The following is a 12654-nucleotide window of genomic DNA, read 5'->3' on the forward strand; positions in this document are numbered from 1 at the left end:
CCCACACCTGAAATCACTAGTTCGTGAGAGCGGATCCGGAGGGCGCTGTGTGTACTTCGAAGTGAAAGAATTTCCCCCACGAGTAATCCTTTCATCAAAAATTTAATTTATTTGTCTATCGCTTCTCTCACTGCCTTTCTTTTCTCTATAAAGGGACCGTGTTTCTTTTCTCGTTTACATTCATGAATGAACTAATAAGATCCGAGAATCCGAAAATGCTTTGAGAATCTACCTTTGTCCCTTTATCGTTTGCCTTCAGTCGTCATATTAAATCTTGTGTGGATTTATTTTCCAAGTGCTGTAAAACTCCCACGTCCCTGAATGGAAAGCGTAGAATATTTGAAAGCTTATTGGAATCTGCGGAACAAGGTGTGCTGTGAAATATCTCCTTTGAGTACCAATCAGCCTTGAAATCAATCGCATTTTTGAGCAAAGGAATATAAATTAGGACTTCCTATGGAGTTAGTATTTACTACAGAACACCGGAACCGGAATGGAAATAAACTGCAGTCTGATGCTCAATGCCCTATTTACCTGAACATATCGACGGTGTAAGTCGGCAATCACATAACTCGGTTTGTGACGTTGCAGACTTCCTGTCATACTTTATTTTTTAAACGGAAAACTACTCAACGGCAATTCTTTAAAACTGCCGTGATTTTTCTTCCCTGTGCGAAGAAAATTCTGCATAAACTTCAAGGAATGATGTCAATTTGTTCTCCTTTAAAAAATTAACATAGAGGCGGAGATTTTCAGACACCGCAAACGAGTTATGTGATTGCCGACTGACCCCGTCGATGTACTATTTACAGACTTTCCAATTGAAACCTAAGGTATGGATACTAAGGCATCTTGCAATGCATTTTGAGCACGATAGAAGTATCATAAATTCAAACTATCTATTCGATTGACCATTTTGGTAAAATATAAATGTCATTCTCTAGATCAGTTGAAAAGGAAATTTTTTCTCTAAACTATTTTAAAGCGCTTGAAATAAGGTCAAGTACTAGCTGTTTTGAATAGAGAATGGGTCGATATCAGTGGTTTACAAAAACCAGTAGTTGTGAACATAATGTTCAGGCTTCAAGGGTTGATTTTCTTCTTGATATGTTTTAATAATTAATTCAGAGACTAACATCTCGGAATTTCCAGCATGCTCGTAATAGCTATAATTCACAAGATATCGAGGTAATAACAATACGCGGAACTATATTGATTGAGGGTCCCCCTTTAACAACGCGAAAAAAAATATCGATGACTAAAGACGGGAATTTCGTATCTTTGTTGCAGCCTTTGATATAATCTCCGATTATTTTTTTTTTTTTTTTTTAACTGCGAGTAAAATCTTTGACCTAAATGTTTTTTGGAAATATTCTTGGCATATTTTCAAATGAGTTAGAGTAGTCAGAGGAAGTTTCAAGAAAAATAGTAGATAAGTTTTCTTTTGAATACATGAGAGATGAGCGGTTATTTGAGACATGGTTTTCGGAGTTTTTAAGCGCTCAGCCGATAGGCAGCGCTTTTTGATTTCGACTTGCCTCTGAGTACTAGTATACTAGTGCTAATGCGTTTAAATGGCGCACCAGCTCATCGATGTGTAGGCGTTTTGGGGGGGGGGTCCATTTTTAAAATAAATAAAGCTGTGAAAACTGTATTTTATGCTTTTAACGTAATGCGCAGGTAGTTTCGATCGTTTGTCTATAAGAAAATTTCTTAGCGGTAGAGTAATTCTTATCGAAATTGATCTTTGAACTCAAATGAAGCCTAAAAAAAACGCGCCTGATGAGCTCGACGGTGACTATCATTTTCGGGAAACGAAAAAACGCGTTTACGGTTTCCTTGGTAACCTTTGTTTGCCATCAGCTGATGTTTTATTTCCATTACCCAGCCAAGTCGACGGAGTCTTATACTTCCTTTCTTCACTAAATACATTGACTAACACCTGAGCGCTTTTCTATACGACAGTATTAGAACTTTCCCGCTTGTTTCTACTTTACGCCTTCAATACAAAGCTCTCGTATTTTTCATTACTTTTATGACTATTTTAGGTTTTTCTTCCTGGTTTTTTGAAAATTCTAAGTTGCGAATTTTCTGTTTGCAGGGTTTCTGTGTTTCCATCTTATTTTGTTTCGCGAACGTGGACGTTCACGGAGCCTTCAAAGCTTCGTTCTACCGATTGCAGAGACGGGGTACGAGACAGAACATGACGGCAACAACCCACAATCAGTCACAAAGCAAGGACGTCTACATTTGACAACGCCCGGACCAGGGCTTGGTCCTCTACAGCCAAAAAACACAGGAAGTGCAAATTGTCTGAACAGAGGCCGGTTTGCCTTGGTCGAAATTACTCAAATGAGGCATCCCTTTTCGCTCCTTGAGTGTGGGATGTGAAGCTGTTCTTTCCATAAGCGCTCCAACATGGCTGTGTTCTATTTTTTCAATGATTTGTCTTAACCCTTGGATGCCCAAGTCGCACAGTGGGTCGGGTCAATAGGTCGGACAAAATTTGGAAACTTTAAACAATTATAACTCCGTATATACAAAACTTTGAGACTCTAAAAGCGTTTCCATTGGTTTCCTCGTGAAATTTTCTTCTCGAAGCACCCTTTAAAATTTAAAATATGACAAAAAAACATCAAAATTTGCGGTTTTACTCAAATATTTAATGTCCCACCTCCCTGATTGACTCGATCTATTGTGAATCGGGTCAAATTGACCCGAGGCTTGCTAAAAACAGGCGCGGTTGTACGGGGCCGGTAAATACGAGCTTTTGAAATAGGTATACAACTACACCCTAAAGAAGAATCATATATCAAATGAAAGGAAAATAAAATAATTTAGAGTCAACATAGCCGATAGGAGCGACATATTTTGACCTTGTTTTTTAAATTATTCTTCCGAATTTGAAAGACACCTCACTGGCAGCACAAAGCGGAGCATTGCAAGTTAACGCCTCGTACCAAAGCTCCTTCAACTTTCCAGACGCAACACGCACATCCATCAAGTACGAATAGTTGTATCTCTGCGCCGTTATCAACGCGCGTCTTTTCCTTTGCTCTATCTATATTATAAGCTCTCAAGCCTCCTAATTTTGCGAAACTGGTAACGCTTAGTTCCAGCGTTTTACCAGGCCAATTTTTATGATTTTTGCGGCTATCGACGGGCAATTGTCTCTAGATTAGCCCGCTCTATTCAGTTTTTCAAAATATGTCCCAGGTTTTTTTTTTATATTACGTGGTAAAGTTGCGAATTCTCCCATTTAAACAATGTAAATTTATATTTTTTGTCATAGTACGTTTGAGCGTTCTACTGGGCGCTCTAAGTGTGTACGTCTAAGAATTGGTATTTTGGCGAAAGTTTTATCGTGTCAGGGTAGTTTTATTTTACAACTACTTCTAGAAAGCAAAAGCAAAGTGAACTAACTGACCAGCCTTTCTCTTTTAAGAGAACTACTATAATGGTGGATGATAGAAAGGGGGTGAGGAAGCGTCAGTATGTTACCAACTTAGGACTTCGCGTATCAAACAAGTCTTGGGCATCTAAGGGTTAACGAACAGCAGTTAAACGGTTGAACAGATTCTTATGAAAATTTTAACATTATGTTATTGTTTCACATCACATGGAGGAAATCCCTATAAAATTTAAAGTGATAAACACTATCGTTCTCCCGTTAAAAAAATGAATCGTCTAGTAAATAATGATAGTGGGGCCGATAAGTGGAAAATATCATAAGAATCGTGCACTTCTGGAAGAAAGCATGAAAATTTCAGGGATTCATCTCTACCCTATAGACATTCGATTCAGACATAGACCCCAAAAATCTGAGCCCCTGGGGGGGCAGGGGGGCCCCAAATTTTGAATTTTGAATAACTACTGAACGGCTAATGTTAGCGTAATTTTTTTTAAGCAGGACGATAGGAAATTTTATCAGGAACAAAAATGGTTCTTATGAATTTTTCTGTGGGATCGATATTTAAGGCGTGAAACGGGAAAAACCATCGGGGGACGGGGAGCCGGCCGTTCTGAGGCAGATCCGCGCGCTGCGCTGTTTGCCCGGGACGCGCGCGGCGGCGCAGTACGGTGTTACCGACGAAACAGCCGCTTGTCTTGGTTTAATCTCAACGATGCGCAGTTTTAAAAATAATAATGAATTTACCGTACTGCCTAAATACTTTTCCTCAGTAATATAAGCTCTACTTTTTATTAGTAATACATAAAAACAAGCAAAAGCGAAATACTCCAATGTGAGAGCGCCGAGTCAATAGGAGGGATCGGTCATCGCGCATCACGCGTCTTGTTTTCTCTGAATGCAGAGCTTTTCCGACCTCATTACAGAGTAAATTACCCTTTCCTCACGTAAGTTTTGTACAGGATTACATTTTTTTAAGATATTAGAGCGAAATAACAAGTTTTAATACGATTTTGACCCACTTTTTCATGACTATTGGAAATGGCGGATCCTTCGTAACTTATTTTTAGCTTATTTTTCATGTTACTTTCGGCGAATGAGACAATGAGCTGCTTACATAACCATGAATTTTGCAAAACTTGGTAGAGACATTAATTGAGGAGTGAGGAGGGAGGGGAGGGGGGCTCCACAGTCCCTTCGCCACTATAAGGTTACCAGATTTCCTTCAAAATGAAGGAAATATCGTTTTTCGTTCATGTTCATTGGTTTCTCGCAATTGCATAGGTACTGATTCATACGGAACATTCCGACAATGTTCTTTTCTCCTCTTTTTCCCTCCAGCCAGTCAATAGAAGTTTTCATTTTCATGAACTCCCCATTTTTTCAGTTATTCAACAAATATGCATATTTAAAAAAAAAAATAGAACAATACATTAAATAAATGATAAAAAAGAAGATATCTGAATACTATCGCCTCTTTTTATCGAGTCATCCTTGAAGATATTATTGGTACTTACCACGACACATAGAAAATGGAATGAGCAGTAAAAAAAATCCATGTATATTATCTTACATTTTGTTGTATGGAATTTAGAGTGGAGTTGGTAACATTTGTATTGAAAAAAATATTAATATAGGAGGAAATTTATTTATCATGCAGGTTCTGATTCTTTAAAGAACCTCTGAGAAGGACCAGGCCTCAGGAAGAAATTCATTGCATTTCTTCTTTTTCAACCCGCAAATCTCGTACCGATTTTTGATTTGTATGGAGCTCATGGAAGAGTTCTAGGTAAGTATGTCGGAGACAATTTTCAAGAAACGGGACTTGCAAAATATGCAATGCACAAAACGTACACCTTAAACTTTATCGTACATTATAACACTGATCGAATTAGCTTTAGAGATTATCAAAAGGTTAATTTATCGTCAAAATATCAAAAAATCAGTCGTAATCAGTAATCAGTTGCAAAATTACCGAGATTGCGGAATATCGTACCTATGATGCGCTGACATAAGAGCAGGATAGGTTCCCAGTACTTAGGCGCGACTTCCTATCACTCAAATGGACCGTTTTGACAGATTAGCGGATACGGCGGCTAGTTATTACTTAATAATAATATTCTTTGTACTGTGCAAGAAGCAGTCCAACAAAGGTTTTTTGGGGGTCATTTATCCCTATCAAGCTTTCTCAAGATTCTTTTGCCGTTTTTTTGGAGCAAGTTTTGGAGGTGGTTTTGGTCCTCTTAAAAAAATGCCTATACGTAGCAATGATGTACCAAAATGTTCCTGAAAGAGAGGAGAATAAGCATGTTTTTATGTATGCTCATTGTTTACAAAATTAGGCTCCCTGTCTTAAGTAAGCAATTAATAGTTACTTAAATTTAGATACCATCCTGATGTCGCAGCACTGAGAGAAAGAGAAAGAAAAACACTTTAAAATCATTTTTCAGGTCATCGTGGTACACAAATAAGATTTGTGACTTTTAGCCCCCCCCCCCCCTTCCCAGACAACTGTGCCTCAGATTTTATTCGTTCGTTCAACTGATGTCTGATGCAGTTATCTCGGATGCTGTAATGAAACTTGACAAACCCATACAACAAAACAATTCGGAACTCCAGCACTTAACCCCTTCTCTTTCTGTTGCCGTGCTGCTCGCTTGTATACATATATTACCTGCATAAGTTAAGCCCTATTTTAAGGCTTTATAGGTAGTACGATATATTCACAATACTTTTAAAACTGCACATCGTTGAGATTAAACCAAGACAAGCGGCTGTTTCGTCGGTAACACCGTACTGCGCCACCGCGCGCGCCCGGGCAATCAGCGCAGCGCGCGGATCTGCCTCAGAACGGCCGGCTCCCCGTCCCCCGATGGTTTTTCCCGTTTCACGCCTTAAATATCGATCCCACAAAAAAATTTATAAGAACCATTTTTGTTCCTGATAAAATTTCCTATCGTTTTGCTTAAAAAAAATTACGCTAGCATTAGCCGTTCAGTAGTTATTCAAAATTCAAAATTTGGGGGCCCCCCTGCCCCCCCCAGGGGGCTCAGATTTTTGGGGTCTATGTCTGAATCGAATGTCTATAGGGTAGAGATGAATCCCTGAAATTTTCATGCTTTCTTCCAGAAGTGCACGATTGTTATGCTTATCGGCCCCATATGATCGTTAATGAATAATGTGGCTTAGTTCCTCTTTGTTTAACAAGGTCCATTTTTAAATGATCCCTGTATATGAACAGCCGGTGACCAATAGAACTTTAAAGTAGACAGCTAAGTTCTTGATTGAAACTGGCTCATATGCTGCCATGAGATGAAGTTGATCCTGTGATGAGCTTTTATGCTGATAATCTTCTCATTGAAAGAAATGATCAGCCATACAAATAAATTACTTATCTGTACATATCCTCTTTGGAAATCAACGAGTATTCAGTAGTTTAACTGATGAACACTACCTATCCAAAGGCGTGGCGTGTTTTTCAGTAAATCGATTGATCTGTCATTTAAACCTATGGGAAAGGATCGATAATTGATAATCGATCATTCACGCAATCATGCCTCGCCATTGTTCCATTCCTTACTCTTTTGATCTGCCCCATAGTTTACTTTCTATTTTTCTTAAAACTTTACAAATTTTGCTACATTTACCCTATTAGTTTAGTTCGATCTCTTCGAAAGCTCCAATTTTCTTCTTTAATTTTTGTATTGATATAAATATGTTGTTTCACTTATTTAAAAGTACGAAATACTGTATATTCATGTTAAAAGCTTAACAAAATACATGCCACGTTTGCGAAGTTTTACAATTTCCTGTACTTATTCTCTCTGAGGAACGCAACCAACATATTTCGAGTTGTCTTGTTTGTAAGTCTGCAACCACGTATCTTGGTTTACGATATTGCAGACTTCCTGTCATACTTTATATTTGAATGGAAAACTACTCAACGGCAATTCTTAAAAACTGACGTGATATTTCTTCTCTTTGCGAAAACTTCGAGGAATTATGTCGATTTGTTCTAATTTAAAAAACTAAAATAGGAGCGGAGGTTTTCAAACACCGCAAATGAGATTCTTGGGTGTGGATTTACACCGTCGATTTGCAATACGATGTTTTAGTGGATAAAACCAAGGTATCTTTATAGTTAAATGCATCTTACGAAGTTTGGAGGAATGACGATAACTTAAATTTAAATAAATATAAAATAAATTTGGTAAGAAAAGCACCAAATTGCATATTTACCTAGTTGCGTGAAAAATAAACGAATGTCAATTGATAAACAATATATTGTATTGACTCAAAATAGGTCAAGATTCAAATGAAAGACCCTTCCAAAATAAGGGCTGATTTTCGCCCCTTTTTCGGTCTTCGATTCGACCATCGAACCAAGGTTTAAGTGGAAGCTTATAATAAAAGAATCCTCAGGAAAAAATTTCAAGATGAGTAAAGGAACCGTTTTCGAGTTACGGGTGGGCAAAGGGGTCAAACTCCGGCCTTCTTCTTCGCTATTTTCCTGATGAATTGATGTGTCACCGGGGTTGTTATCGTTGTTTACACATGTTATACACATCAGTTCCGACGTATTCTTACACGGAAAATCGAGATTTAATGTTGACGAGTCAATATATTGATCGGTTATATCGATTTTTTAAGATTCTTTACGGAAAATCGACGATTTTTTAAGATTGAAATTCATCATTTTTGATTCATGGATGACTAAATGCACCGAATATGACTGAAAAACACCAACACCTACGTATTTTTTATCGTAGAATCAATTTTTAACGTTAACGAGTCGATATATCAATCGCTTATATCGAATTATTGCGATTGTTTAGGAAAATCAATGATGTATTGGTATTAAAATTACTTATTCTCCATCCGAGAACGACCAAATTTTGGGTTGGAACACATGTCAGGTCGGGTCTATTTCCAGTCAAGTCAAGTTTTCGATTGGGGCACATTTCCGGTCGAGTGGAAATTAAGATTTTCGATTTCCAGTCAAGCAAAATTTCGGGTGAATGACGAATCCCGTTGATTGTGGTTACCGGACGGTGGGATTTCCAGGCGCCAGGTGAGCAGCCCCAGGGATCAGGGGGCTGGCCCCCGGCTTTGGCTACTTAGGGTTCGGGGCGCTGGCCCCCGGCTTTGGCTCCTCAGGGTCCAGGGGGCTGGCCCCCGGCTTTGGCTCCTCAGGGTTCAGGGGGCTGACCCCCGGCCTCGGCTACTTAGGGTTCAGGGGGCTGCCCCCCCCCCCTCGGCTACGTAGGGTTCCGGGGGCTGGCCCCCGGCTTTGGCTCCTTAGGCTTCAGGGGGCTCGCCCCCGGCTTCGGCTTCTTAGGGTTCAGGGGGCTGGCCCCCGGCTTTGGCTCCTTAGGGCTCAGGTGGCTCTCCCCCGGCCTCGGCTCCTTAGGGGTCAGGGGGCTGGCCCCCGGCCTCGGCTACTTAGGGTTCAGGGGGCTGCCCCCCCTCGGCTCCGTAGGGTTCCGGGGGCTGGCCCCCGGCTTTGGCTCCTTAGGCTTCAGGGGCTCGCCCCCGGCTTCGGCTTCTTAGGGTTCAGGGGGCTGGCCCCCGGCTTTGGCTCCTTAGGGCTCAGGTGGCTCTCCCCGGCCTCGGCTCCTTAGGGTCAGGGGGCTGGCCCCCGGCCTCGGCTCCTTAGGGTTCAGGGGCTGGCCCCCGGCTTCGGCTCCTTAGGGTTCAGGGGGCTGGCCCCAGCTTCGGCTCCTTACGGTTCCGGCGGTTCGCCCCCGGCTTCGGCTCCTTAGGGGTCAGGGGCTGGCCCCCGGCTTTGGCTTCGTAGGGTTCAGGGGGCTGGCCCCCGGCGTCTGCTCCTTAGGGTTCAGGGGGCTGGCCCCCGGCCTCGGCTCCTAAGGGTTCAGGGGGCCAGCCCCCGGCCTCGGCTACTTAGGGTTCAGGGGGCTGGCCCCCGGCTTAGGCTCCTTAGGGTTCAGGGGGCTGGCCCTCGGCTTTGGCTACTTAGGGTTCAGGGGGCTGGCCCCCGGCTTTTGCTCCTTAGGGTTCAGGGGGCCCGCCCCCGGCTTCGGCTCCTTAGGGGTCAGGGGGCTGGCCCCCGGCTTTGGCTCCTTAGTGGTCAGGGGGCTGGCCCCCGGCTTTGGCTCATTAGATATTTCCTAAGAATTTTGAATGACATTGTTGGAATTCGTATTCCGTTGCCTCAAGTCAATGATTCGCCTTCAAATTGGCGGTTATGCAAAATGACTGCCCTGACGCACGAATAGTGGTATCAGAATTTTGCAATAAGTTTACGGATTGATTTGAAGGCGCTCTTTGGTATGCACCGTGAGTGGCCCTGTATAATGATGTTGACCCAAAAGTTCATAATTCTGAGTTTTAAATCGAGCCGCATATTCGAAAAATGCCAAGAAATACTATTTTGAAAAAATAATAAGATTGTTTATGGTCTGTACGTCTTATTTCAATGAAGAGAGCTCAGGCGGCTAGATCAGATGGTGTATTTTAAGTCCTTTGGTTTGGTCATCGTATTCTAAAGTGGAACTGAAGTGTCGCCGTTTACAAGATTGCATCTTACTCAAAGGCGGTTGTGAATTTTAAAAGTTTCGCACGGATAAAATTAGCTTTCGTTGATTAACTTTGAATAATCAAAATTGAAGAAAAGGTACTTGGTCCACTGGTTCATTAGGAAAGCTTTAAGCATGGATGGATGGAGCATCGATGACCAACTAAATCTTATCTGATGAAGAAATTTTAAGTGTGAAACCCTTTTTTCAGTCTGTAAATGATCGAAATCCACCGACAAGTTTAAAACACTAATTGCAAAAATGCGTATCTCCTGAGAAGTGTCGATTCTTAGTGCCGAAAATGCGAATCTCGGCATTTCTGCCGTATTCTCTCACAGTTCGAGAAATCATTGAAACTGCCGATGGAGTTTGAAAAGTCATCTTATTCTTGCTATCCTCAAGAATTATTACCCTTCTACCAACAATAAAGAGGAATGCAGACAGTTTTTTTCCTCTCCTGGAAAATCGCGTTTTCCGAGAATCGCACTTTTGCACTTTCACCATCGATAAAGTGCTTTAGTAATTGTGATTGCTCGGTCAGTAATTTTTTTCTCATTAATTTTTTCACAAACATTCTCAGGTATTTAAGTTTCAGGCTATTAGCAAGCGCCGGCAAATTGCAATCTATTCGTGTTTAATCAACAAAATAAATCGTTTTTAAGTCAAAAAACGAGATTGGAAGTAGGGATTATTATGCTTTGAATTCAAACATTCGTTAGCCCCTTCTTCTTGGATACATGGTGCCAGCTAGCACACTCGCGAGTTCGTGAAATGTCATCGATAATCTATGTTAGGTTCGGTTAAGCAACTAAACTAACTCCTTGGCAAAGCGGAGAGTATCGCTGGATTTGAAGGCGTTCCAAGCTGAGGTTGTGCCTTGAATTTCTCCGCTAAAGAAACCTTCACTATATCGATGTTATCGTAATTACAATTTGACGAATTGACAAGTACAGAGCTTGCAAATTGCCGGCGATTGCTGATTGCCTGCGACATATACACTTATGAAGATTTCAGAGATATTTATTTTCATCTTTAAGTTTACATATACTTTTCTCTCTTCCAATCAGCATGTGTGTTTCTTTTTTGTTTCTGGTAATTCTGGTGCATCCCTCAGAATTCTTGGATTCGATAATCGATGATCTTCCTGGACAACGCAAATCGTCAATTAAAAAATTTGGGATCGTTCAAATAAACGGGACACTTGATTCACTTGACTGAATGATTAAATTAACTGGAAACTCAAATTTACCACAAATCTTACCCGACCGAAAACTTGATCTAACCCTGCTAACTAATTCTTTAGTCAACCGGTGATCTTACCCACCGGAAACTAAAATCAATCGACCAATCGTCCGGCCGAATTTTACTTAACCGGAAATCGACAACCGTAAACTCTGCTCGACCGGAAACGTGCTCCAATCGAAAACTTGACCAAACTGGAAATTCGATCCAACCTGAAATCTGACACATGCCAAAATTCCAATTCACTGGAACCGTAATCCATCCGTATATGGCGTGACCGGAAATTAACCCAACTGGAAACTGTTTCCAACCGGTAATGTGTTCCTGTCGAAAATTTGACTCGACTAAAAATTTGATTCGATCGGAAATCTGATCGACCGGAAACCACAATCAACGGGATTCGTTGTCCACCCGAAATTTCACTTGACCGGAAATCAAAAATCTTAATTTCTACTCGACCCGAAATGTGCTCCAATCGAAAACCTGACTCAACTGGAAATCGACCCGACCGGAAATGTGTTCCAACCCAAAATTTGGTTGTTCTCGGATGGAGAATAACCAATTTCAATACCAATACATCATTGATTTTCCTAAAAAATCTCAAAAATTCGTTACCCTCGATTGATATATCGATCGGTTAACGTTGAAAATCGATTCTACAAGAAAAAATACGTAGGTGTCGGTGTACTACATACATAATAGGTGCATTTTGTCATCCATGAATCAAAATTGAAGAATTTTAATCGCAAAAAATCTTCAATTTTCCGTAAAGAATCTTAAAAAATCGACATAACCGATCGATATATCGACTCGTCAACATTAAAACTCGATTTTGCGTGTAAAAACACGTAGGAACCGATGTGTATATCATGTGTAAACAACGATAACAATCCCGTAGGCACATCAATTCAACAGGAAAATAGCGAAGAATAAGGCCGGAGTTTGACCCCTTTGCCCACCCGTAACTCGAAAACGGTTCCTTTACTCATCTTGAAATTTTTTCCTGAGTTTTCTGTTATTATAAGCTTCCACTTAAACTTTGGTTCGATGGTCGAATCGAACACCGAAAAAGGGGCGAAATTTTGGGAGGCTCTTTGTTGGTCAAGTTTACCATCCGTTTATTTTAGGCTTCAAAAAAGTCAAGCACTTTCAAAATATTCGCTTTTGCCATTAATTAATTCAGAGGTTTAATGAAGAATTTTAGAGCTTAAATTGCATGCTGTGCATAGAAATCGGGACACCGTATTGATTGAATCGTCAATTCGTGATTAAATTACTTTTATGGTGCTCCAAATGCAGCTTCCAACGGCACCAAAATTAGTGTGGATTTTCGTGCTTGAGATAATGAGCTGCTGAGAGCAGTACTGTCGTGCTAAAGAAAAACGCCGTTTGAGCCATTATGCGTTGTCAAATTTTCTTCGATAAAATACGGATTTCCTGGTAAACTTATGAATCTATTTCTTCCGA

The 12654-nt window shown here is 40.8% G+C and overlaps 1 protein-coding gene across 7 annotated transcripts in view; it reads left to right on the forward strand.

The window, feature by feature from the left end:
* hec (calcitonin receptor hector) overlaps positions 1–3715 on the forward strand; it is a 188678-nt gene extending 184963 nt beyond the window's left edge. For all 7 annotated transcript variants that reach the window (XM_072302221.1, XM_072302223.1, XM_072302220.1 and 4 more), the window contains one exon: positions 2102–3715. In XM_072302221.1, coding sequence (XP_072158322.1) covers positions 2102–2254 — 153 coding nt within the window. In that variant the 3' untranslated portion in view covers positions 2255–3715. The remainder of the gene's footprint in view (positions 1–2101) is intronic.
* The last annotated feature ends 8939 nt before the right edge of the window (positions 3716–12654 follow it).

The sequence above is a fragment of the Bemisia tabaci genome, chromosome 7, assembly GCF_918797505.1.
Source record: "Bemisia tabaci chromosome 7, PGI_BMITA_v3".
In the NCBI taxonomy this organism is placed as follows: Eukaryota; Metazoa; Arthropoda; class Insecta; order Hemiptera; family Aleyrodidae; genus Bemisia; species Bemisia tabaci.